At 40.5% G+C, this 27,801-nt stretch overlaps 1 protein-coding gene across 1 annotated transcript; it reads right to left on the bottom strand.

Annotated features, from left to right (window-relative positions):
• Nucleotides 1-6,397: 6,397 nt before the first annotated feature.
• On the bottom strand, nt 6,398-26,998 carry LOC112784727 (uncharacterized). Its single transcript, XM_072231021.1, has 5 exons — nt 26,783-26,998; nt 20,005-26,708; nt 14,682-15,243; nt 6,967-7,109; nt 6,398-6,640 (listed from the first exon to the last, which is right to left on the bottom strand). Exons 2-5 carry the CDS (start codon nt 21,061-21,063, stop codon nt 6,398-6,400), a joined length of 2,007 nt encoding a protein of 668 aa, XP_072087122.1. The 5' UTR covers nt 21,064-26,708; nt 26,783-26,998.
• Between the last annotated feature and the right edge of the window lie 803 nt (nt 26,999-27,801).

Genomic DNA, 27,801 nt, shown 5'->3' with positions numbered 1-27,801 from the left:
GTCCACTCGAAAGCCACCTCCTTCATACGTTTGGGCCAACCAACGTCATCTGGCCCATTAATCTCCGGTTACCCACCGTAACATTGGCGCCGTTGCCGGGGACCCGAGAGATTAACCAGTAATGGCGGAAAGATCCCCTGAAGAAGGTCATGTGGAGACAGATTCTGATCAAGAGAATTTGAACACTGGAAACAATGAAGCAGATCAGAACCTCCACCAGGAAGCCAATGATCAAAATAAGGAAGGCACCTCCGGAATCAAAAATCCGAAGGTGAACTCCTCGGAGGGGCGCGAATCAGAAAAAGAAGGACCCCCTCTCGCTAGTGAGCTTATGGGGTTAATCCATAGCTGCCTCGAGCAGCTAGAACAGGAGCGGGAACGACAAAGGGAAGCTGAAAAGAACCTAAAAGAGGAGATGGAGCGACGAAAAGAGTTAGAAAGAAAACTCTTAAAGTTAGAATCCTCCCTCAAAAGTCGAAATTCCCACGCCGACAGAGAAGATTCTCCCTTAGGAGAGAAAGATCCGTTTAGTGAGGACATAATGAGGGCAAAAGTTCCGAGAAACTTTAGAAGCCCCGATATGGACCTCTACGACGGAACCACCGATCCAAAGCATCATCTGAGCAACTTTAAAAGTCGGATGTATCTGACCGACGCCTCTGACGCCACGCGATGCAAAGCTTTCCCGACAACCTTGTCAAAAGCAGCGATGAAGTGGTTCGACAGCCTCCCTCCGAGGTCAATTACCAGTTTTGAAGACCTCTCAAGAAAATTCTTGATGAGGTTCTCTATCCAGAAGGACAAGGTAAAACACGCACCAAGTCTCCTGGGAATAAAACAGGAGGTCGGGGAATCCTTACGAGCCTATATGGAAAGATTCAACAAAGCATGCTTGGAGATTCAAGACCTGCCCACCGAAGCGGTCATCATGGGGCTAGTCAATGGTCTTAGAGAAGGTCCCTTCTCACAGTCCATATCAAAAAGACACCCCGTCTCTTTAAATGATGTATAGGAAAGAGCTGAAAAGTACATCAATATGGAAGAAAACGCTAGGCTAAGAGACCCGAGTTTGCGAATCAGGCACCCTCCCTCAACGAAAGAGAGGGAGAGGGAAGCGAAGAAGAAGGAAGAACTCGGCCTCGATAGGCCAAGGAAATATCACTCTTATACTCCATTGAAAGTTCCCGTAGTGGACGTATACAGAGAAATTTGCAATACTGAAAGGCTCCCTCCCCCCAGACCCATTAAAAATAAAAAAGGGGGGAGCCGCGGGGATTACTGTGAATACCATAAGATATATGGGCACTCTACAAACGACTGTTACGACCTTAAAAATGTGATAGAAAAGCTGGCCAGAGAAGGTCGGCTTGACAGATATCTCATAGAAAGGTCGGACGGCCATGGAAAAAGAAAGCGAGAAGATACGGATAGAAGAGACCCACCACCACAAACTCCGGAGAGACATATCCATATGATCTCAGGAGGATTTGCGGGAGGGGGGCTCACAAAATCCTCTCGTAAAAGACATCTCAAGAGAGTTTACCAGGTTGAAGAGGGGTCCTCCGACCTCCCAACCATTTCATTCACAAAGGAAGATGGGCGAGGAATAATCCCTGGGCACGACGACCCAGTGGTAATCACCATGATCCTGGCAAATGCCCATCTACACAGAACACTAGTAGACCAAGGAAGCTCGGCGGACATCCTCTTTAAGCCCGCTTTCGACAAACTAGGTTTAGATGAGAAAGAGTTAAGAGCCTACCCCGACACCTTGTACGGATTAGGTGACACGCCAATAAAGCCACTAGGATTTTTACCCCTCCACACCACTTTTGGAAAGGGGGAAAAATCAAAGACTCTGAGTATAGACTTCATAGTCATCGACGTGGGGTCGGCCTATAATGCTTTAATCGGCAGAGCTACCCTTAATCGACTCGGAGCGGTGGTATCGACGCCCCACCTCTGCATGAAGTTTCCGACCTCGTCGGGGATAGCAACGGTGAGGGGAGATCAGAAGCTGGCAAGGAAGTGCTACAACGAAAGCCTAAACCTGAGAGGAAAAGGCAAAGAAGTCCACACAATAGAACTCGGGGGAGCAAGGGTTAAAGAAGAGCTACGACCACAGCCCGGGGGAAAAACTGAGGAGATTCAGGTCGGCGAAGAGGAAGGAAAAAACACTCACATAGGAGCCAACCTAGGGGAAACCCTAAGACAAGGGTTGACTAAGCTCCTAAGAGATAACTCCGATCTCTTCGCCTGGAAGGCCTCCGACATGCCTGGGATAGATCCCGAGCTCATGTCTCACAAGCTCTCGGTCTACTCAGGGTCCCGACCTGTGCAACAAAGAAGACGCAAGCTTGGCCCAGAGCGAGCCCTAGTAGTAGAAGAGCAAGTGCAGGCGCTCCTAGAAGCCGGCTTCATCAGAGAAGTCAAATACCCAACATGGCTAGCCAATGTAGTGCTAGTCAAAAAACAAAATGGTAAATGGAGAATGTGCGTCGACTACACCGACTTAAATAAGGCATGTCCCAAGGACCCTTATCCACTACCAAGCATTGACGCCCTAGTGGACTCTAGCTCGGGGTATCAATACCTGTCATTCATGGACGCCTACTCAGGGTATAACCAAATCCCGATGTATGAACCAGACCAGGAAAAAACATCATTCATCACGCCCAGAGCCAACTATTGCTACGTGGTCATGCCATTTGGATTGAAAAATGCAGGGGCCACATATCAGAGGCTGATGAATAAGGTGTTTGCCCCCCACTTAGGGAGCTTAATGGAAGCATATGTCGACGATATGTTGGTAAAAACCATGGAGAAAGTCGACCTCCTATCCGACCTCTCACAAGTCTTTGATACCATAAGGTTGCACGGGATGAGATTAAATCCTGCAAAGTGCGCCTTCGCGGTGGAGGCAGGAAAATTTCTAGGATTCATGCTAACACAAAGAGGGATCGAAGCCAATCCCGACAAGTGTAGAGCTATCCTAGAGATGAAAAGCCCGACTTGTTTGAGAGAAGTCCAACAGCTGAATGGCCGACTAGCAGCTCTCTCCAGATTTTTGGCAGGATCAGCATTAAGATCCCTTCCACTGTTCTCCCTACTAAAAAAGGGGCACCAGTTTGAGTGGACTCCCGAATGCGAGGAGGCGTTCCAGGAGTTCAAAAAATTTTTGAGCCAACCTCCTATCTTGACCCGACCTATAGCCGGAAAAGACCTCATCCTATACCTCTCCGTGGCAGACAGGGCTATCTCAGCAGCCTTGATAAGAGAAGAGGAGGTCAGGCAACACCCAATCTACTTCATCAGTAAAGTTCTACAGGGCCCTGAGCTAAGGTACCACAAATTAGAAAAGTTTGCCTACTCCTTAGTAATAGCCTCTCGAAGGCTACGGCCTTACTTTCAGGCTCACACAATAAGAGTCCGCACGAACCAACCCGTGAAGCAGATCCTCCAAAAAACGGATATTGCAGGAAGAATGGTACAATGGGCAATAGAGCTCTCCGAGTTCGACTTAAAGTATGAAACTCGGACGGCGATTAAAGCCCAGTGCCTCGCCGACTTCGTTGCTGAATATGCAGGGGATCAAGAGGACAAACCGACTACCTGGGAACTCTACGTGGATGGATCCTCCAATAAAACAGGAAGCGGCGCAGGCATAATATTGGTAGATGAAAGGGGAACCCAGATAGAAGTTTCCCTCAAGTTCGAATTCCCAGCTTCAAATAATCAGGCAGAATACGAAGCCTTGATCGCAGGATTGAAGCTGGCTGAAGAAGTCGGTGCTACGAAAGTGATGGTATACAGCGACTCCCAGGTGGTGACCTCTCAAATAAGTGGGGAGTACCAGGCAAAAGACCCAACTATGAAAAGGTACTTGGAGAAAGCCTCGGAGCTCTTGGGGCGCTTTGCAGAAACCGAGGTGAAGCACATAACTCGGGATCTAAACAGCAGAGCAGACGCCCTATCCAAGCTAGCAAGTACCAAGCCAGGAGGAAATAACAGAAGCTTGATTCAAGAGACCCTCCAGGAACCCTCAGTGGTAAAAACGGAAGACACACTAGAAGTCTTTGAAGTGGTCGGATTAAACCTCGGATGGATGAACCCCTTAGTCGAATACCTAAAATTCGACATCCTCCCTAAGGAGGAAAAAGAAGCCCAGAAAATCCGAAGGGAAGCACAACATTATACTTTGGTGAAAAATGTTCTCTACAGAAGGGGGATATCAACACCATTGTTAAAGTGTGTACCGACCTTAAAAACCACCGAGGTGTTGGAGGAGGTACATAGCGGAATCTGCGGGAACCATCTCGGAGCCAGGTCATTGGCCAGGAAAGTGATCCGAGCTGGATTCTACTGGCCAACCCTACAGAAAGATGCCACAGAATTTGTGAAAAAGTGCCAGCCATGCCAAATGCATGCAAATTTCCACATGGCTCCCCCAGAAGAGCTCATTAGTATCACTTCTCCATGGCCCTTTACAAAATGGGGAATGGATTTGTTAGGTCCTTTTCCCCAAGCGCCAGGACAAGTTAAATACCTGATAGTGGGAATAGATTACTTCACAAAGTGGATAGAAGCAGAACCACTGGCCACCATCACTGCACAGAGGAGTCGGAGGTTCCTCTACAAAAATATAATTACAAGGTATGGGATACCTTATTCCATTACCACAGATAACGGAACCCAGTTCACCGACTCCACCTTTAGAAGCCTGGTAGCCAGTATGAAAATTAAACACCAGTTCACCTCGGTGGAACACCCACAAGCCAATGGGCAAGTCGAAGCAGCTAACAAAGTCATTCTGGCAGGGCTGAAGAAAAGGTTACAAGACGCGAAAGGGGCTTGGGCTGAAGAGCTCCAACAAGTACTATGGGCTTACAGAACAACTCCCCAATCCGCCACTGGAGAAACACCCTTCCGACTAGTCTATGGCGTAGAAGCCATGATCCCAATAGAGGTCAATGAGCAAAGCCCAAGAGTGATTTTCCACGATGAGATCAGGAATATACAGGGACATAAAGAAGAACTTGACTTGCTCCCTGAAGTCCGAGAAGAAGCTCAGATAAGAGAAGCAGCATTAAAACAAAGGATGACTACAAGGTACAACAAAAAAGTCATCCGAAGGAGTTTCACCCCAGATGACTTAGTCTTAATCAGAAACGACATTGGGGTCAACAAATCTGGGGAGGGAAAGCTCGCCGCCAATTGGAAAGGACCATACAAAATCAAGGAGGTCTTAGGAAAAGGCTATTATAAGGTGACCGACTTAGGCGGCACCGAGTTACCAAGGTCATGGCATGCTTGTAATATGAAAAGGTACTACAGTTAAAAGCAAACCCTACTCCCTGATGTACTCTTTTCCCAGCTTCATGATTTTTTCCCAGAATCAAAGGGTTTTTTCTGAAGAAGGGTTTTTAACGAGGCATCACAGTAGGGGCTAAGGAAAATAAATTAGCAAAAGCCCTTAGTAGCGATAAGGTACCTCCTCAATTAATAAAGAACTCTTTCATTTTAAATATCTCTTTCAAAATTCCCCTTTTAAATTTTCTTTCTACGAAACGCGCCGATTTAAGCTCGACAAAACGTAAAAATCCCATGAACCGACCTAGATGGTCGTCAGGATAAAACAACGAGGTACAAGTCGGTGTAAAGAGGCTATAGAAGTCGATCATGATAAACTCGGGATCGGTCCGACTCACAGGGCGGAATGCGAAACCGAGTACAATTAAAATGAATCGCAAAAGTAGCCTAAGTCACGAAAAACTCAATAAAACAAAATTGAGTACTAGGAATACCAAAAGAGATAAGGAAAAACTAAGAAAAAGGCTGCCTTGGGAATCAAGGAAATTCAGAAAAGCAGGCAAATCCCAAAGAAAAGATTTTTCCAGAAAAAAGAGTCAAAGGAACCACGAAAAGCATGCACGCATAAGGTAACTCAAAACCCTTATCCAAAAAGGGTATTTATCTAACGATAAATTAAACCCCTATTAAAAAGGGGCATTACTGTTTTGTTTACGGCCTTAAAAGGCCAAAAAATTGTTCAAAACACCAACAAATAAATATAAAGAGTTTAAAAAAGGGGGCACACAGGCCGGGCCCCAATAGCCAAAAGTCACTTTTTTAGAAGATCACCACCAGCAGAGTCAGGGGGAACGCCAGAAGCAGGAGTTGAAGATGAAGTCGGAGGAACGGTAGAAGAACTCGGAGCGTCCTTAGAATGAGGAGGGGACTCTATGATCCTCTGCCCCCGAGTCTTTAAATCAGACTCAGACTCCACTATGGGGACAGGAGGATCCACGATGGCACCATCAATAACAATCTTGTCAGGGTCCAAAGGAGAAAGGTCCAAGTCAGGAGCAATAACTCCGACCTGTTCCTTGAAAATCCTTCAGGCCTCATCAGCACCATCCGCAATAGAGTCCTCCAACTCGGTGTAGGCCTTCCGAGCGTTCAGTAAGTCGTTCTTTACAGACACAAGATCAGCAAATAAACTATTGTAGCTGGCTTGCGCTGCCTTCCTCAACTCCACCTCCATGTTGCATTGGGCTTGCAACTTCTGCCCCTTCTCTCGGAGGCTGTTCCTCTCCCCCTCCAGTTTGGCGACTTTCCCCTCCAACTCCTTCTCATGCTCCTGATATATACGAAGCCTACCCTCCAGCTCCTCGACCCTCGAGGTCGTCCCTAAAGAGCTGATGGGAGTCTTCTCAAATATATCCAAGAGTTTGCCACAAACCCCCGCCGTCTTGAGACTCTCCTCAACCACAGTAGTGAGGTAGTGCCGAACAGAAACATCATCCATACTCATACGAGCATGAGGATAGATGTTCTTTCGGACGAACGCAAGAGCGTCCGCCTCACCAGAAGCGCCAGACTCTAAGGTCTTGCGCTTCTTTGGCTCTGTTCGGGAGTAGGTCGGACGGAAGGGGGTGGCAGAGAGGAAGCAGAGGAAGAAATTACAATAGGCTGAGAAGGAGTCCCAACGTTCCGAGGAGGAGGAGGAGGAGAGACAACCATCCTAACACCTCCAGACCTGGCTCGAGACTTTGCCTTGGCTTCCTGAACCCTCTGGTAAGACTCTTGAGCGTTTTTCTTTGCCATCTCTACAAAAAACAAATTGGTAGCCAAAATCAGACAAAGTCGGTAAAAGATATTGCAAGTCGGAAACAAGCAAAAAACGCAAAAAGCTACCTAATTGTGACTGGACAAAGGACGGCGACCCCTGGAGAAATTTTTTAGTATCCAAGTATGGGGCCCTCCCCCACGCTTCTCGGAGGAACCCCACAATGGCTGCTTCTACCTCAGTTAAATCATCCAGACCATATTTTTCGCAAGGGGAGGCCTCCAGCCAATATAAAGGAAATCGGGGAGAAGAATGATCATCCAGGAAAAAGGGGTGGTGACCCTCTACAGCTTGCACTTTGAAAAAGTAGTTCTTGAAGTCATGAAAGGACTCGTCAAAAAGGGTAAAAAGTCTCCGACCTTGTATGGCTCGGAACGACACCCACTGTTGTTTATTGTTTAGCCCACTGAAGGGTTTTGTCATATGGAAAAGATGGAAGAAAATCTTTAAAGAAGTCGGGAACTCTAAAGCCTGGCTGACAAATTGATAAATTTTCAAAAAACCCCAAGAGTTGGGGTGAAGCTGGGTGGGAGCGACTCGACAGTGACGCAAAACAGATATCTCAAAATTCGAAAAAGGAAGAAAAACACCCAAACGGGTGATCATGCACTCATACATAAAGAAAAAATGAGGGGCCGCCTCATCGACTCTTCCAAAACAAACCCGGTCCTCAGGACCCGGGACTACCAATTCGTATTTTGGTTCGTCATCCTCAGAAGTACAAATTCTGTGATGAGTGCGAAGGTTGGTAATGAACTCAGAATCGACTGAGGGCTCCTCCCCTAAAACCGTGACATCAACTCAGTGAGAGAGAGCATCTACAGAAGCCATTTCTTTTTATAAAAAAGGGGGGTAACAAACCTACAAGGGAAAAAGAAATGTCACCAACACGGTCTCTAAAGGGAGGAGGATGCGAAACTAAAGTCTACAAATCAAATTTATCTACAAAGGCATATTAAAGAACTAACCTTTATCCGGAAATAAGGGTTGGAAGCAAAAAGCCTTTGAGGACGCAAGAACGCAGCACGAACGAAGGCAAGGAAAATTTGAAAGATCGCAGAAACGAAACAACGAAAGAGAGGGAAAATATTTATAAGAACGTTAGGGGCATAACGGTAAAATCGGGGCAATCATTAATGAGGATGCACCGTTACCAAGGCTATTAAATCTCTACGCACACCCTTAACGGACACGACGCTTGATTAGACGTAACTGTCAGAACCAAAAGGTCACGAAAAATCACGTCGGTTCTCAAACCATCACGTCGGTCCTCTCACAAATCGGCTACGACCCCGAGTTGAATACTCGAACCCAACTCTTAAAAATAAATTGGGCTCGAGTAGGGGCACTATTCATACCCTGGCCCAATAAATAGGACCCAGGATCCAAGCAAAGAAGCCCAACCCAAAGGGGTTGGCCCTCCCCCAGTACCGGCCTTCATCCCCAGAAGTCGGTACTGAACACGACCTACTCCAAAGAAGTCGGATACGAGGGTTAGCTGGCAGATAACGCTCATTCGAATGAGTAACCACCCCTAGAAACTCTCTAACCACTTCATAGAGCCATATCTTAACCTCCCTAAGATATGGGAACGGTTATCCACCTAAAAAGGTGGCACTACTTCAGCGGTGGTTATTGGTTCACCACTATAAATACCCTGACATCCCTCAGGTATCACTAAGTCCCAATACTTTCTCAGCTTGCTCACACTCTTGCTAACTTAGGCATTGGAGTGTCATTGCAGGTACCACCCCCCATTCTCTCTCACGTACAAGTCGGACGGAGGAACACCGAGTACTAGGTCCACTCGAAAGCCACCTCCTTCATACGTTTGGGCCAACCAACGTCATCTGCCCCATTAATCTCCGGTTACCCACCGTAACAAGTATATCAATAGTTTATATATTTATATAATACGCACATACACACACTACAAAAGATTTTGTTAGCTTAAATTAAACGTTTATATCTTATTAAAAAAAGTTTATATTCAAATATTGAATATTATTTTAAAATTTTAATATTATGAGTAGTTTTTTTAATAAAAGCATTTAGAATATAAAGTTGTTAAATTTTATTTACTATTAGTTATTTAGATGATTAAATTAGTATAATAAAAAGAATATTAAATAATTACTTATGTAAAAATAATTATATAATATATTTTTAACTAAATATAAGTATGACCTTTATTGTAATTTTATTTTAAAAAATACTTCTATATTTATCATACCCAAATACCTTAATTATTTCTAATTCTGAAAATACGAACTTTTATAATTACATATAAAAACATTCTACTTCAGTTTTTAAAGAAGTACTTTTAACCGCACAATTAAACAAGCCCAATAAAATCATTCAAAACTCATTTAGAATTATGAGTTTAATACAGTAATTTTAATAAATTCATAATGTAAAAATTTGTCTAATATTTCATAATTAAATAGATTTGTTAAAATACTGTTCTCTCTATAATATAATATAACGGCATCGATATCTTTAATCACCTTTAAAAATAATTAATTTTAATTAACGATAAACATGTTAAATTTTTAACGATACACACTACAAATAGATGGTTATCGAAAATATGGGCACGTTTAAAAATGTCGCATCAAATTAACTAAGGATTTCTAGGATCATATTAGAGTGGGATTGACAATCCAATCCATAATAGCAGGATCAAGTTCGAGTGTAATCCAAGCCATAATAGCAGGATCAAGTTGGAGTGTCAGACAATTCTACATGTCCAACTCACACTTTTAATATACGATGTGCATGTTCATAAAAATATATATACCTATGATGAGAGTGGAGATTTGAACCTAAATTTATCTCTTTTGCATAAGTACTTAGTGCCACCAAATTAATAATTCAATTTGTTAATAATACATAAATAATGATTGATATTATAAAATGTAAAAAAGACTACATAAGTACATATTGTGTTTGAGCCAAAAGAAATTTGACTTTTACAAGTTTGGTTGAATAGAGTTAATGTTGAAAGATTTAAAGTAGGAGTCATTACAAGAAAAACGTTAAATACTGTCGGATTTACCGTCAGATTTAGCGTTGCAAAATAGTGACAGAATTATCGGCGATAACGGCGTGCAATTCATAAGGATAAGTAATTACCGGCGAATTTACATTTCCAATGGTAAATTCACCAGTAATATTTCAAAGAAAACAAAAAATAAATTGGCACATCCTTTAAAATCGGATTTATTATCGAAAAAATCTGACAGTAAACCCACTTAATGAAACGCTGCGTTTTGGTGACCTACAATGATTTACTGTTGAATTTTTCCAACGGTAACTGGGTCGTAAATTCAAAGCGCAAACTCTCTTCCCCCCCCCTTATTCGTATTTCACTCTCTCTCTAAAGCACCAGAGAAGTTGAGAAGAATAAAAGTTAAAGAGTTGTTAGTTGAAGGCCAAGGATGGGATGCTAATAAAGTTCACACCCTTTTTTCGAATTAGTTGTCTGAAAGAATACTAAGAACACATGTCAGCTTAGTTAATAAGAAGGATAGCTTAATTTGGCCTTATGAGATGGATGGAGATTACACAGTCAAAACAGGGTACTATGCAGTAAAAGAGGAGAAAAGAAAGGAAGAGGGAGAGAAGGCATCAACTAGCACAGATCTTAAAGCGCTTTGGACGGAGATTTAGAGAATGCATGTTCCACAAAAAATAAATTTTTTTTTTTTCTGGAAGGCAGCACAAAACATAATAGCAGTCAATTCCAATCAGACTAAAAGAAATATTGCAAGAAACCCTAACTATAGGATATGTTTAGGGGCAAGGAGACAGTAGAGCATGCTCTTTTATTATGTCATTGGACCAGAGCAGTTTGGTTCGGCTTACAAATTCAATGCTTGCCAACACCAATCTTGGTATCCTCTTTTGGAGAATGGTTCCTAGGAATGATCAAAAATTTAGAGTTGGAGGTAAAAGGAAGGCAGAGAAAGAGATAACTAGTTTAGGTTTATGCTGGGCTATGTGAAAATCCAAAAACTATTTTGTCTTTCAAAATAATGAAGTCAATGCTAAAGCAACTATAATATGGCAAAGAGAATGGAGGCAGACTTCAGACAAACCAGAGACACACAGCAAGAAATACAACAACATGAGAATAATAGAAGAAGAAAGCAAGTTACCTGGAGGCCTCCACCGAAAGAATGGCTAAAAATAAATGTAGATGCGTCCTTTTGTAGAGAAACGAGGGAAGCAGCTTCAGCTGTATTAATTAAAGATAACATGGGAAGCATCATTACAGGATCTACATTAAGTTTCAAAGTGAAGGTTGTGGTAGGCTTAGAGAAGGGGGGTTGAATCTATGCCTTCCTTTTTAATTACTGTTGTTACCCTTTTAAAACAGATTTGCAATTCTGATTCTGTTTTAACTTAGCAGCGGAAATTTATGAGACAATTTATTTTTGTCTCATGAATATCAGAAAACAGAACACAGCAGAGAAGAGAAAAGCTAACACCAGCATGTATCCTGGTTCGGTTGCCTTGTGCTATGCAACCTACATCCAGTCTCCTCCACAACTGTGGAAGAATTTCACTATAGTAAACAGTATTACATACACCAATAACACAGGATTGACCCAATCCTTTCACACTCAAGTTCTAACCTAACTTGACATTGGCTATGCTAATACCTAACTATACCTCTTAGTGCTAACCCAACTAAGAAAGGGATACCATTCAGATACTAGATACAAGACACTTAATCAACCTAAGAAATCAGAAAATAACTCTAGGCTTTTCTCTTAAGTGTATCTCTCAGCCTTTTTCCACTCATGGCTTTTTCTCAAGCTTTCTCACAATGCCTTTTCTCTCAAGAAATTACAGAAAGATAAGCTTAGAAAAGTACATTACAATCAGTAAAACATGAAGGAGATTGACTTCATCAACAGCCTCTTTGCTATGCGAAAAACCATATTAGCAAGCCTCTGATTCAGTTCTTCATACTGGCGGAATGCACCTTTGATTAGGTTACACTGTCCAGTTAGTTGAACTTCTTCAAAGAGCTCTCTCAGAACAATATCTCTATTCACTGGTTTTCTCTCCTTAGTTTCTGAATGAACAGCAAACTTCTTATATCTCCTTGCATGTGGCTGAGTTCTTCTTCCAAGGTCAACACCTTGAGCCTTGAGCTTCACCAACCCACAAGCTTACTTTTTCTTCTCAAGCATCAAAGTAGAACATTTGCTTCTGACTTTTCCAACTTGACCGAAAGCCACAAAACAGTAACAATAGAACTCTTCTTGTGGTCAACTTGATCTTAGCCATTGAAAAACTACTTGGTCCCCAAGTATCACTTGTGACCGTAGATGTGAAGCAGAATAGGGCAGAGACCAACTTTCCCTTCAAAGCCATTTTCGGGTAGTGCAGAGAGTTGGGAAGAAGGGATGAAGATTTGATGCATGCAAGATAAGATGGATTACCTTTCTTAAGCTTGATTTAGCTTGGGATTTCTGTTTTAGCTTCTGTGCTTCAAGCTTCAACTCTCTCTCTCTTGCTTCTTTGGTTATTGGCTTATGGAGGAAGCTTTTTCTTTCTTTCTCTTTCTTACTTTTCTGAACTCTTGATGTGACTTGATTAGAAGGAAGAGGAACGTTGCTTTTGGTTGAGCAAAATGGTGGGAAAATGAAAAAACAACTGAGCTTGGATCGGGTTCTTCTCTCTTTAGCCCGTGGTGTCTTGCTATGCTTCTTTGATGAATTTGTTTGATATGAATGACTTGGGCTTTATTTATTCATACTTACCATTCAGCCCATTAGCCTTGTTTTGTCATTCATTCAACTTGGGCTGCTTAAATTGAATTATGGCCTGCAGCATAACATAAATAATTAGCAATGTATACTTATTAGTTAAACAACTCTAATTATTTATTTTGCCAAAAATAATGTTTGTCATCACTAATTAATTTAGTTAATTTCTTAACTCAACAATCTCCCCCTTGATGACAAACATGATTTAAGCAATAATCAAAAGGAAGTAAGTTTGAGTTAGGTTTAGAAAACTCCCTTTGAATGATGTTGCTTGCTAATGTGTTGCTCCCCCTTTCCTTTTCAACAGTAGCTCCCCCTGAATCTATGCTCGTTCCTTTTTGTTCCTGTTTACATTAAGCTTAGAAGGAGCTATTCAAGATGTAACTTGACTAAGGGATGCTATATAACCAGCAACACATATTCAGCCCAGTAATTCTTATCATGACAACAGCCAATCCGAAACAAAGTTCAGAAAAGAATTATCAGCATCAGCAGGCATCATTCAACTGAATTAATCAAAATCAGTCAGAGCTATTAATCAGAATCAAATCAGAGCTATTACTCCCCCTTTTGTCATCAAGGGAGGACAACAAAAACAGCACCATAAAACCTGCAAGAAAGGTTAGTGCACAGCCAAAATAGTTTAATAAATAGCTACAAGTGCATCTGTAATCATAGTTATTACAGTTATCCTTGACAACAAAGGTATATCAAACAGTAGCAAAATAAAACAGAGTTTATGAGACAAAATGAGCAGCATCAGCAGATTTCATGAGACAAATCCTAGGCATCAGAACCATTCCCCTCCGAGGTAGCTTCTTCTTCAGCATCAGTGGCAATATCTTCATCATTTTGAAGGTTATCAATGAAGGTCATTAGCACAGCCACTCTATCCTTTGATTTCTTCAGAAAGTTCTCATGCTTGCTAGCTAGTTTCCTTTGTTCCTTGCTTATGGCAATCAAGTGATTGGATTGGGAGACAAATTCTTGAGCAACATCCCTGACCACATTCAGCAGAGTGGATTTCTTCCCAGTGGAAATGGAAGTACCCTCAGTGGAAGGAGCAGAAGAATCCTCAGGGACATAGTCATCATCTTCATCATCTAGGACAACTCTTTCAGATCTAGTGGGTCCTTTGTTCTGTTTCACTGAACCACCTCCCTTTAGATATGAATGTCTATTTTCATATTTCTCATTTGTCAAGTCAACACCAAAATACTCAAAAATACAAGTTAGAAACATGCCATAAGGAAGAGCTTTGTCCTTTTCACTTCTAACAGAGTCAAACATGTATCTAACCATCAAATATGCAAATGAAATTTCAGTTTTGGTGAGAAGGGCATATAAAACAAGAGTATCAGTGTAGGAAACCCTTTGATATGAGCCGCTTTGAGGCAGAAGAATATGATTGACTATTCGGTGCAGTTGAGCACGCTCATATCCTAGGGCTTTGTGAGTGGGTGTAATGCCATCTATTAAAGAGATATGTTCACAAATACTAGCCAGGGCATCATTGTAAGAAACACCAACTCCTTCATCCCACTTAACTGACGTGTAGGCACAGGGCCCAACATCAATATACTTCAAAGCATCACTGATGGTCTCATTGTTTAAAACGATATCTCGGCCCTTGACATACGAATGAGCAGTGCCCTCATGATAAGTCATGTTTGCATAAAACTCTTTGACCAACAAAGGATAAACAGGTTTTTTGATATCAAAAAGGTGATTCCAGTCCAGAAAAATCAAGTTATCAACAAAAGGAAAACCTTTTCTTTTCAAAGATGGCAAATCAGCGAGAAAAGAGGGACATAGGGTACGATACTGGATAACCTTCTCATAAAAATCATTGTTCATGGCAGATTTGAATCTATAAGGGTTATAGTTCGAATGAGAAGTCAAAAAGTGAGCTTTGTGATCAAAAGGTCCAAAGTCTGGTTCTTTAACATTCTGGAGAGGGATTCGAGTGTTACCTCGTTGAGATCGCATTGGAACCGACCTGGATTTTGGTTGTGTTGGTTCGGTTATGGGTTCCTCTGTCGCCTGACGTTTGCCTTTGGAGGAGCCAGGCTTTGCTGAACTTGGTTTTGAGGAGCCAGGCTTGGAAGGTATGGCCTTTGGTGGTGGCGTCGGCTTGGCAGAGGCAGGGTACCTTGGTGTAGTCTTGGTTCGTGCCATGGATGCAGTGCGAGGAGGAGAGGTAGGAGGAGAAGGAGAAGGGGTAAAGGTGCGGTCTTGAGAGCGAGTGGAAGGCTTTGTGGGTAGCTTGAAGATCTTTTCACGAGGAGGTCTTTTAGGAATGGTTTTCTTCCTCATTTGGTTACTTTCAGTCTTTTGAGGGAAGAGAAGCAGTAAAGTGAGTGGGAAGAAACCGAAGAGTGTGTGGAGAAGTTATGGAGGGAAGAGAGGGAGTGTTGGTAACCGTACCCAAAAAGTGGATTTCCAAAACCATGCAACTGCATCACCATTTGAAAAGACTTGAAAAGACATGACCTCATTCAAGAAAGATTTTATTTTATTTAAAATTAAAACAGGAAATTAATTTTAAATTTTGAAAGTCAATCAGAATTAAATTGAAACATCTTTTGGGCCAAAATCAAATCCATTTGAAAACCATTTGGGCCACAAAACATTTATTGAGAACCTTTTATGAAACACACAAGTCATCAAAAATAACAAACAAGATTGTAACATTCATGTTAGGGCCTTGAGGTGATTTGGATTTAATGAAACATATAGGACAACCCAGATCCGAATTGAGGTTGGTCCAGATCAATTTTTCACTTGAAGCAAGCCCAGAACACGTTGACTAGATGGAAATGTTCATCACCTGCCCAGAATTGTCTCATGCCTGTTTATGAGACAAAAAGCTCCAGCAAATACATTAGCATTTTTCAAACAAGGAATCATAACTCAAAATTCCTAAACAAGTCCTAAGCATGCAGAATCTATCCTCAGCTAATGGTTTTGTAAAAATATCTGCTAATTGCTCCTCTGATTTAACAAATTGAATACTAATATCCCCCTTTTGGACATGTTCTCTTATTGAGTGAAATTTCACTTCAATATGTTTAGTCCTAGAGTGCAATACTGGATTTTTAGAAATATTAATGGCACTCATATTATCACACAGCAGGGGAATATTTTCAGCCTTTAATTTGTAATCAGCAAGCTGTGTTTTTAACCATAAAAGCTGAGAACAACAAGAAGAAGCAGCTATATACTCAGCCTCTGCAGTGGAAAGGGCCACTGTTGGTTGCTTCTTACTTAACCATACATTTAAGGACTTCCCAAGGAAGCAACATAAACCAGAAGTGCTCCTTCTATCAACTCTATCACCAGCAAAATCTGCATCACAATAACCAACTGCAGAAAAATCATTAATCTTAGGATACCAAAGACCAAAATTGGATGTGCCATGAACATATCTAATGATCCTTTTAACTGCAGAAAGATGTGACTCTTTTGGTTTGGATTGGAACCTAGAACACAATCCAACGCTTTGCACAATGTCGGGTCTAGAGGAAGTTAAGTACATAAGAGAGCCAATCATTCCTCTATACCTAGTCTCATCAACATCTTTCTCAGTTTCTCCCTTATCTAATTTAGAATTAGGATGCATGGGAGTTCCCATGAGTTTGGCATTTTCCATACCAAATTTCTTAACTAATTCCTTGGCATACTTCTCTTGATGAATAAAAATACCTTTTTCAGTTTGTTTAATTTGCAGCCCAAGGAAGAAATTAAGTTCACCCATCATACTCATGTCAAATTCACTTGTCATGAGTTTTCCAAATTCAGAACAAAGGGATTCATTTGCTGATCCAAAAATAATGTCATCAACATATATTTGGACTAGGATAAAAGAATCATTAGAATTCTTGATAAATAGAGTTGTATCAGTGGTGCCTCTTTGAAAACCATTTTTCAAAAGAAAAGAGCTAAGTCTCTCATACCAAGCTCTAGGAGCTTGTCTTAAACCATAGAGAGCTTTAGATAGTTTGAAAACATGATCAAAATGCTCTTTATTTTCAAAACCAGGAGGCTGCTCCACATACACTTCTCTATCTATCACTCCATTCAAAAATGCACATTTCACATCCATTTGGTATAATTTAAAACCACAAAATGCAGCATAAGCTAAGAGAAGTCTTATGGCTTCCATTCGGGCAACAGGGGCAAAGGATTCATCAAAGTCGATTCCTTCTTCTTGGTCATATCCTTGTGCCACAAGCCTTGCCTTGTTCCTTGCAATGCTACCATCTTCTCCCAACTTGTTCCGGAATATCCACTTGGTGCCGGTCACTTTCTTTCCACTTGGCCTTGGAACCAACGTCCACACTTGGTTCTTTTCAAACTCAAGAAGCTCATCCTCCATAGCTTTAACCCAAGAAGGGTCACTAAGTGCTTCCTTGACATTTTGAGGCTCTATTTGTGAAAGAAGGGCAATGTTTGAACCTTCATTTGCCTTTCTAGTGGAGGACCTTGTTTGCACTCCATGAGAGACGTCCCCAATGACAAATTCCTCAGGATAATTCTTCAAGAATCTCCATTCACGAGGTCTGGTGGACTTGGAGGCAGATTCAGTCACCAAGGGATTCTGTGTGCTGCTGTCTGCAGAATTTCCTTCAGATTCATGAGACAAAATGGAATTGTCTCTTGAATTTTCAGCGTTTGCTGTTTCTGGTTCAGATTGTCCAGAATTTTCTTTTCCATGATTCTGAGCAGTTTCATCCTCATTTTGAGCTTGATTTCCTGCATCACCATCTTCCAAAATGCTTTGCACCAAGTTAGTATCACAGAATGTAACATGTATGGACTCTTCAATAATTCTAGCATCTTGATGATAAACCCTATATGCTTTACTAGTTGTGGAATATCCTACAAACAAACATTCATAAGCCTTTGGATCAAATTTTCCCAAATTTTCTTTGTTATTTAAAACAAAACATTTGCATCCAAAGATGTGCAAGTAATCTAAGTTTGGTGGGTAGCCTTTCCAAAGTTCATAAGGGGTTTTCTTCAAAAATTTCCTTATGATTGTTCTATTTAAAATGTGGCAAGCTGTGTTAACCGCTTCAGCCCAAAGGAATTTTGGAACATTGCTCTCACAAAGCATAGCTCTTGTCATCTCTTGTATGCTTCTGTTTCTTCTTTCCACAACACCATTTTGTTGTGGTGTTCTCGGACAAGAGAAGTTGTGAGATATTCCAAATTCTTCACAAAAGGATTCAAACAAATTATTTTCAAATTCAGTTCCATGATCATTCCTTATAGAAGAGATTTTCAAATCCTTTTCATTTTGAATTTTCTTGCAAAAAGGTTCAAAGGCCGAAAAGGCTTCATTTTTGTGTGCAAGAAATAAAACCCAACCAAACCTAGTGTAGTTATCCACAATTACTAAACCATAATGTTTACCACCTAGGCTTTGAGTTCTTGTTGGACCAAATAAATCAATGTGTAGCAACTCAAGTGGTCTTTTAGTAGAGATGTCTTCCTTTGGTTTAAAAGAACTTTTTGTTTGTTTTCCCATTTGGCAAGCATCACAAGTGATGTCTTTGTCAAACTTTATCAAAGGAAGACCTCTTACTAATTCTTTCTTTACAAGTTTGTTTATTTGAAACATACTTGCATGGCCCAATCTCTTGTGCCATAACCACTTTTCAGATTCTTTAGAGTGAAGACAAGCTACATTTTGATTCTTTAGTTCATCAAGAGTAAGTCCATACATATTATTGAAACGCTTGGCAACAAACATCACTTCATTTGTCTTTTCATTAACAACACAGCATTCAAACCTTTTGAAAACAACTAAATATCCCAAATCACACAGCTGACTTATACTTAAAAGATTGTGCTTTAAACCACATACTAAAAGTACATCATCAATGAAAGTAGATTGCTCATTACCTACTTTTCCAACAGCAATGATTTTACCTTTACCATCATCTCCAAAGGTCACAAAATCTCCATCATACTTATTTAGTTTGATGAAGTAGGTTGACCTTCCAGTCATGTGCCTTGAACATCCACTATCCATGTACCACATGTCCTTTTTGTTCTTGGATGCTAGGCAAATCTGCATGATGAGTTTCAAGTAGCCTTAGGTATCCAAATTAATTTGGATCCTTTGAAGTTAATCCATCTTGGTTGCCCAAGTGCATTGAAATCGCAAACAACATTGTAGACTTTGTTTCCTACAACTCTCTTTTCAATGAAGCATTGTGCATATGAGTGACCAAATTTCTTGCAATTAACACAATGATTTTCTGGTGTGTGTTGCTGAAACTGATGTGAGTTATATTGCTTGAAATGATTAAAGCTTTGAAATTTTCTGGTTCTTGGAGGAGATGCATTTCTTTTGACAAACTGATTTTTAGTAAAGTTATTCCTCTTTACAAAAGCATTTTCACCAGAATTTTTTTGAATATTTTTGCCTTTCGAGAATGAGGTTTTGTTGTAAAAAATTGGTTTCTTGAAAGCAGCCTCATTTTTCGAAATATAACCCAAACCAGGCCAGTTTGAACTCGGTTCAGTTTTTGGTGAAGGGTCAGTTTCACTTGTGTATACTTCATCAAATTTTTCTTTAATTGTTTGAGCATTTTCAATACCAGATTTATTTGGTATGTTTTTGGTATTTGATGAAGAAGCCACACACTTTATAGAGGAAATATTTGAAAATGCATCTTCCTTGGCTATGTAGCCTAAACCAGATTTTTCAAACAGTGGTCTTTGACTTGCAAGTAATTTGTCCAAGTTACTAGAACCTTGAGTAAATTTTGCTAAGTCACCATTCAGCCTTTTAACCATATCATTTAATCTTTTATTTTCAGCAATTAACTCATGTGAGGGATCCATAATGTGCTTTCCTTTTAATTTTTCAAGTTCAGATTTTAGAAATCTGTTTTCTTCAATGATGTCCAAAGCACATTCAGTTTCCTTCACTTTTTCTTTTAAAAAATCATTTTCAGCTCTTAACACATTTCTTTCAGATCTGCATTCATTGTATTTATCAAGCAGTTTTGATGTGTTTAAAGTGAGATCATCAATAATAACATGCAAATCATCAATGGTCAAATCATAATAGTTTACCTCATCAAGATTGTTGTTTCCAGCCATGAAGCAGTCTTTGTCATCTCCTTCAGATTCTTCTTCTTCATTTGAGTCATTCTCAAGATCCTCCCAAGCTGCCATGAGTACTCTCTTCCTTTCCCTCTTGCCTTTGTCCTCCTTTTTGAGCTTTGGACAGTTTGACTTGAAGTGTCCAGCCTCCTTGCAATGATGGCATGTCACCTTGCTCAAGTCCATCTTTTGCTCCTTTGAACTTGAACCCTTGTATTTGCCCTTGCTTTTCATCATCCTTCTAAATTTCCTAGCAAAAAATAAAAGTTCGTCATCTGAAATACCATCACTAGACTCACTCTCTTTTGGTTCTATTTGTGACTTGAGGGCTATTCCCTTTTTCTTTGAGTCTGTGTTTGAGTGTGTGGTTTCATAGGCAAGGAGTTTTCCTCTCAGCTCATCATAGGTTATGGGACATATGTTGTTACTCTCGGTTAGGACAGTGGCAGTGTTTTCCCACTCTTTTGTGAGGCTTCTAAGGAGTTTTCTCACCAAGGTTTGTTCTGCATAGTTTGTACCCATAGCATCAAGGTTGTTGATTATGATTGAGAATCTCTCAAATGCTTCATCAATGCTTTCTCCATCCTTCATGCTAAACATCTCATACTCTTTTCGCAGCATATCAATCCTCGTTTCTTTGACTTGTTTAGTGCCTTCGTGTGTAACCTGGAGTTTTTCCCAGATTTCTTTGGCTGTCTTGCATCTAGACACCTTCCGGTACTCTTCAAAGCTGATAGCACAGTGAAGAAGGTTGATTGCTTTAGCGTTCAGCTCTATCTTCTTCTTATCATCTTCATTCCATTCAGCTTCTTCTTTCGGAGTCACCACTCCATCAGCACTTGTTTTTGTTGGGATCTTGGGACCACTCACAACGATCTTCCATAAGTTGTAGTCAATGGATTGGATGAAGATCCTTATCCTTTCTTTCCAGTAGGAATAGTTCTTTCCGTTAAAGAAAGGTGGCCGGTTGTTTGACTGGCCTTCAGTGAGGGTGTAGGCAATTGTGGTTGTGCCCAGATTGTTCGCCATTGGATCTTTGCTCCAAGCGGTTAAGCTTGATTCTTGAGACCTTAGCTCTGATACCAATTGAAGGTTGTGGTAGGCTTAGAGAAGGGGGGTTGAATCTATGCCTTCCTTTTTAATTACTGTTGTTACCCTTTTAAAACAGATTTGCAATTCTGATTCTGTTTTAACTTAGCAGCGGAAATTTATGAGACAATTTATTTTTGTCTCATGAATATCAGAAAACAGAACACAGCAGAGAAGAGAAAAGCTAACACCAGCATGTATCCTGGTTCGGTTGCCTTGTGCTATGCAACCTACATCCAGTCTCCTCCACAACTGTGGAAGAATTTCACTATAGTAAACAGTATTACATACACCAATAACACAGGATTGACCCAATCCTTTCACACTCAAGTTCTAACCTAACTTGACATTGGCTATGCTAATACCTAACTATACCTCTTAGTGCTAACCCAACTAAGAAAGGGATACCATTCAGATACTAGATACAAGACACTTAATCAACCTAAGAAATCAGAAAATAACTCTAGGCTTTTCTCTTAAGTGTATCTCTCAGCCTTTTTCCACTCATGGCTTTTTCTCAAGCTTTCTCACAATGCCTTTTCTCTCAAGAAATTACAGAAAGATAAGCTTAGAAAAGTACATTACAATCAGTAAAACATGAAGGAGATTGACTTCATCAACAGCCTCTTTGCTATGCGAAAAACCATATTAGCAAGCCTCTGATTCAGTTCTTCATACTGGCGGAATGCACCTTTGATTAGGTTACACTGTCCAGTTAGTTGAACTTCTTCAAAGAGCTCTCTCAGAACAATATCTCTATTCACTGGTTTTCTCTCCTTAGTTTCTGAATGAACAGCAAACTTCTTATATCTCCTTGCATGTGGCTGAGTTCTTCTTCCAAGGTCAACACCTTGAGCCTTGAGCTTCACCAACCCACAAGCTTACTTTTTCTTCTCAAGCATCAAAGTAGAACATTTGCTTCTGACTTTTCCAACTTGACCGAAAGCCACAAAACAGTAACAATAGAACTCTTCTTGTGGTCAACTTGATCTTAGCCATTGAAAAACTACTTGGTCCCCAAGTATCACTTGTGACCGTAGATGTGAAGCAGAATAGGGCAGAGACCAACTTTCCCTTCAAAGCCATTTTCGGGTAGTGCAGAGAGTTGGGAAGAAGGGATGAAGATTTGATGCATGCAAGATAAGATGGATTACCTTTCTTAAGCTTGATTTAGCTTGGGATTTCTGTTTTAGCTTCTGTGCTTCAAGCTTCAACTCTCTCTCTCTTGCTTCTTTGGTTATTGGCTTATGGAGGAAGCTTTTTCTTTCTTTCTCTTTCTTACTTTTCTGAACTCTTGATGTGACTTGATTAGAAGGAAGAGGAACGTTGCTTTTGGTTGAGCAAAATGGTGGGAAAATGAAAAAACAACTGAGCTTGGATCGGGTTCTTCTCTCTTTAGCCCGTGGTGTCTTGCTATGCTTCTTTGATGAATTTGTTTGATATGAATGACTTGGGCTTTATTTATTCATACTTACCATTCAGCCCATTAGCCTTGTTTTGTCATTCATTCAACTTGGGCTGCTTAAATTGAATTATGGCCTGCAGCATAACATAAATAATTAGCAATGTATACTTATTAGTTAAACAACTCTAATTATTTATTTTGCCAAAAATAATGTTTGTCATCACTAATTAATTTAGTTAATTTCTTAACTCAACACAAAGTCAAATCAAACCTAATAGCAGAGGCCACTGCACTCAGAGAAGCTATCATTATGGCAAAAAACTTAATGCTTTGAAAGGCTATTATAGAATCAGATAGCCTAATTCTTGTTCAAGCAGTAAAATCAAAAGGAAAATTTTGGGAAATTGATGCAATTCTCAAATATATTTTCATGCTTTTGAATGATTTGCAAGACACAGGGTTCACCTGGACGTCGAGAGAGCAAAACAGACTAGCTCATGAGATCGCGGCCAGGTCATCGATGGGAAGCTTAGGAAACCAATGGAGATTTAACCCCCCTTTCCTCCCCCGACTGGAAATTGGAAGCATTGTAAGAAGTGAAGCCAGAGTGAGAACATGTTGAGCGAGTTATAAGCCTATCAAACCAAAACAGACTTGGTTGTACTGCTCCTTTTACCAAATTAGAGGAGTAGCCTGTGAAACCAAGGAGAGGATTTAATGTCAAGAACAGTAAAGGCGTAAAGACAAACTAAAGAGTAGTGAAGTCCCACAAATTGGATCACCAACCTGAGGAGCCCCAACCATTATTACCAAAATTCCTTCTTCATCAACAAACTCACATACAGAACGGTTGTACTAGCGAGGCGAAGGCATGGCCACCATTGTCATGGAAGCAATAACGGTACAAGGCCGCAGCGACGGTGAAGCAGCGTTGCGACACAGTTTCAAGCGGCTAACTATCTCCGGCAACTGTCTCTCCAGCGGTTTTGTTGACAACGTTCTCTATTATTATAGCAGCGAGGTCCAAGGGGAGAATCTGCTCCGAAACCCGATGCCAGATTGACTTCAACAGGCGTCGCCGGCGAGGAAAGTGACGGTTGTGTCCTTGATTCGATTTCATCATCGCCGAGCAGCAAGGAGCCAATCAAAGGTGCAAGAGCCTTGTAGAAGATCGTCCAAGCAGATTAGGCGACAGTGGAGCGCAGAAGGGGTCGGTGGAGATGCAGGCGTCGGCGGTGACACGCACGAACAAGGAGAGACGAAGCAGGCGCATCTGGGTTCGAAGATCTGATTACCTGCAGAGCTCTGTGTCCCTTGATTCAGGGAATCGAGTGATGATAATGATGCCGTCCACCTCACCAGAGCTCTCCCGGCCATCTCGTCGTGGTAGTAGAGGGAGTTAACGCAATGAAGGGTGCATATTTAGTCTCCTGCGCAAGGAGAAGAGGGAATCGCATGTTTAAATGTTGGGTCGGGACTGCAGGTCGGGTTGGGGCTTGGTTTTTATGTTGTGGGTCTGGGCTAATTTCGGCCCAGAAACCTGACCCAAAAAAAAAACTAAGAAATATAGCTTAGTCTATTGATCCTCCAATTCCTCCTACCAAATTATTATTGTTCTCTATTCTCTTTTATTTATCCTTGTATTTTTAGTCTATTGCGCACAACACTAGTGAATCATTTTCTTGAGAAAAGTTCCTATGCAAGAGTATACTTTTCAAAGTCATTATAAATATAATTTATTCAACAATTATGAAAATATTGAAATAAGGGTGGTTGTTTATATTAATTTTTAAATTTTTACCTATACATGTAAATGATCTTTTTCATTAGTTTCAATGGGACTACTAATACTCCAATTCTATTATTATAAGAAAAAGTCTAAACACTTTTATTAAAATCTAACCAGCATTTAATCAACAACAGAAAAAGAGTATATAATTCTACATTATTAAATGTAGCGGTGGCAAAATGGGTCGAACCCACCAAGTCAAACTGTCAAAACCGCCAAAAAAGACAGGTCGGGACGAGATTTTGAACTCGCTAAATTTTAAAAATCCGCCTAAACCGCACCGCCAAAATCACGAGGCGGGCTACCATCTTTTTTTAAGGGTACTTTTGTAAAGTATAAATAGTTACTTGAATAAAAAATTAGGTTTTCCTTCTCAAAAACACACTCCACAGCCGGCACTAACCCTTCCCTGAGAGACCCAGACCCTTGGCTTCAGCAGCTCAACTCCCTCGTCTGTCCTCGCTCCTCGTTGTTCAGGTGTTCCCTGAGCTCCCTGCGCCTGTGGCCTTGCCTCAGTCTCGCGGTCCTCACTTCAGTCTCGCAGCATCAAGCCATCGTGGTTCGCGACGGCACGCTCCAATTCCTCTTCTTTGCGAGCTGCCTCTCGTCGATCTCCCACGTTGCCGATCCTTGTCTCATCTCGTCAGTCGTCACCAAATCGAAGTCCCGGCGGTGCTGTCTCATCTTGCCTCTACTCTGCCCTTTGCTCCTCTCTCCTCCTTTGCCTCTCGGCGGTTCTGTGTCTCGTGGATTCCCGGCGGTGCTGTCTCGTCTTGCCTCTACTCTGCCCTTTGCTCCTTTCTCCTCCTTTGCCTCTCGGCGGTTGTGTGTCTCGCGGATTCCCGGCAGCGCTCCTATAAATTTTATGTATATCTTCTACTCCAGTGATTTATTGGGATTTGGATTTCTTGGTCTGGATGGGTGGTAGTGTCCCATGCAGTTTGTTATGTGATCTTTAGGCAATTTTTATATGTTCCTAAATCCTTATGGTTTCTTTTGCAGGGTGTGTGCTAGTTGATATGCATTCTTTGATTTTGAATGGGTACTAGGAAGGTATTTCGGAGGCTCTCATCAGTGCTAAAATAAATACTGCAATGTACATGTTGTGCTGGTTCCAACAGTATATGACTACGAGGGTGGGGTTGATGTTTATGCGTCGTTGTTCAACTATTGGTATCCTCATTTTGGGAGGATATCAATTAACTTTATTATGTTTGAGACCTTAAGACTTATTATTTATCAAGTTATTTTTAAAAGTGTGTTATTTTTATTTTAAGTATGGCTAAACAAATAAGTTAGCCTTTGAAACAAAAGATATTCATGAGAAGCATTATTTACATCTTCATTGAAGTAGGTGCCTTTTAGTTATTGTTGGATGAATTGAGGACGCAACCTTTGCCATTTCATTAAGTGATAACATTAGTTTAGACTTTAGAGGATCTCATCGGGGGTTAATGAGAGAGCCAGAAACAAAACTAGAGTAATGAATATGAATTTTTTGTCCTTTTTTATTATCAAAGCTCCGGAGATCTCTCCATTCTACAATCACTCGCTTTGAGTATAATAATGGGAACATGCAAATTAAATTCTAATTCTACCCTCACAAAAAGTAGAGTAGTTCCTTGGAGAAAGTTCTAATTCAGACGAACAGGAACTCCTAAAATTCATAAACTAGACTACAATTCTTTTCTTGTGAAACATTTGGGTATTTAAACTTTGTATTAACCCTAAAATAAAAAATTAAAACAACGTAATTTAGATGTTGCTATAAGTTACAACTTATATTTAAAATCTTGCATTTTCAATCTATCCAGTCTCTATGGTATCATATCTTCACAACTAGAGCACAAGCAATCATGAAAAGAATGGTTTCACAGTTCATTCCAGCTTCAACCACTACCCCAGTCACCTTAATGCTAAAGAACAAACCCCATAACACTCAAATTTACTGTTTGCGGGCTCAGGGGTAAGTTGATTTGCAAAATTGGTATTTGGACAATTATACACTAATTATTCTTAATAAAAATCTAAAACTAATAATAGCTATGATTACACTTAAAAACAATTAATCAATATAAACAGTTAAAAGAAAAACTAGATCGGTAAACGACACCAGATACATAAAGCGCTAAACCCTAGTGTATAATCAATAATCCAAACCGCATAAAAAGACACACATTTTAGAAATTAACAAGCATACTTGAGCTAAAATAAGATCCATAAAATCCATAACATTAAGAAAAATAAAACGAGTTAAGTACTAGAACACGATGTTTCTGGGAACAAAGAAAAAAACATTGAGAAAGGAAACAAAACTAGTCTCGATTACTTGGATCTCTGTCTCATCTTTCTGCGCTTCCTCTTGAGTCTCCTCATACGCTTCTTCTTCCACTGCACAAACACACCACAAATCAGAACGGAAATTTGAAAATACAAGAAAGAATGATTTAAGAAGGAGGTTCTACCTTGGCCCTCATGGTGGTTAAAAACTGAACCTCAGATACCGAACACGATCTGGCGGCGGCGGTGTTCCGATTAGAGAGCGCAGGCTGCGACTGGGAAATAATGCAAGATAGGGTTCAGGAATTTATAGGGAAGACGAAACCCTAACTGGTGGATGGCCCATTGGGCATTGGGCTCTTTTTTACACCTCAATCCAACACTCAACAAATATCCAACCTATTTTTTTCTTTTTATAAAAAATTTAATTTTAAATCTGTGTTTTGAATGACCATTCACGCCGTCAATAAAAATAGTAGTTATTTTTTACAATGATTAGATACACATGTAAACTTATTTTACACACTCAGTACATCAAAATTAAATTCATAACTACGGGTAGCAAACGGGCCTAAACCCGTCGAGTCGACTCGTGTAACCTGCCATAAAAGACGGACCGAGCTGGAAAATTAGAACCGCCAAATAGCAAAAGCCCGCCTAACCCGCACCGCTTAAACCGTGGACTTTGGCGGAGCGGAACGGACTTTCCCGCCGGACTTAGTTTTTTTAGTGAGGGAGCATTTTTGCAATTTTTTTGCCAAAACCTAACTTCCTCCAACCTAACTTACAAGAGTATGAAGTTCAAAATTGAGTGGTTTGGATTATGTTTATGTTACTTTGGAGACAATATTTATAAGAATAAAGTATCGTTTTTGTCCCCAATATTTGGGATAAGTCTCAAAGTTGTCCCTAACGTTTGAATCGTCCTATTTCAGCCTTAACGTTTCAAAATTGACTCAATGTTGTCCTGCCGTTAGAAATCTGTTAATAGAATTGACGGTGGGACAAAATTGAGATGATTTTGAAACGTTGGGGACTTAAATAGGACGAAAACGTTGGGGATAAAAACGATACATAGAAATAAATTTTAACTTTATCCTTTACGATACATAGTTATTCAATTATTTTTTAATCATATTTAAGTATTGTTTTTGTCCCAACGTGTTCGTCCTATTTAAGTCCCTAACGTTTCAAAATCGTCTCA

The sequence above is a fragment of the Arachis hypogaea genome, chromosome 20 (assembly GCF_003086295.3).
Source record: "Arachis hypogaea cultivar Tifrunner chromosome 20, arahy.Tifrunner.gnm2.J5K5, whole genome shotgun sequence".
In the NCBI taxonomy this organism is placed as follows: Eukaryota; Viridiplantae; Streptophyta; class Magnoliopsida; order Fabales; family Fabaceae; genus Arachis; species Arachis hypogaea.
Note: the sequence above shows the minus strand (reverse complement) of the source record. Positions and strands in the feature narration are given on the sequence as shown.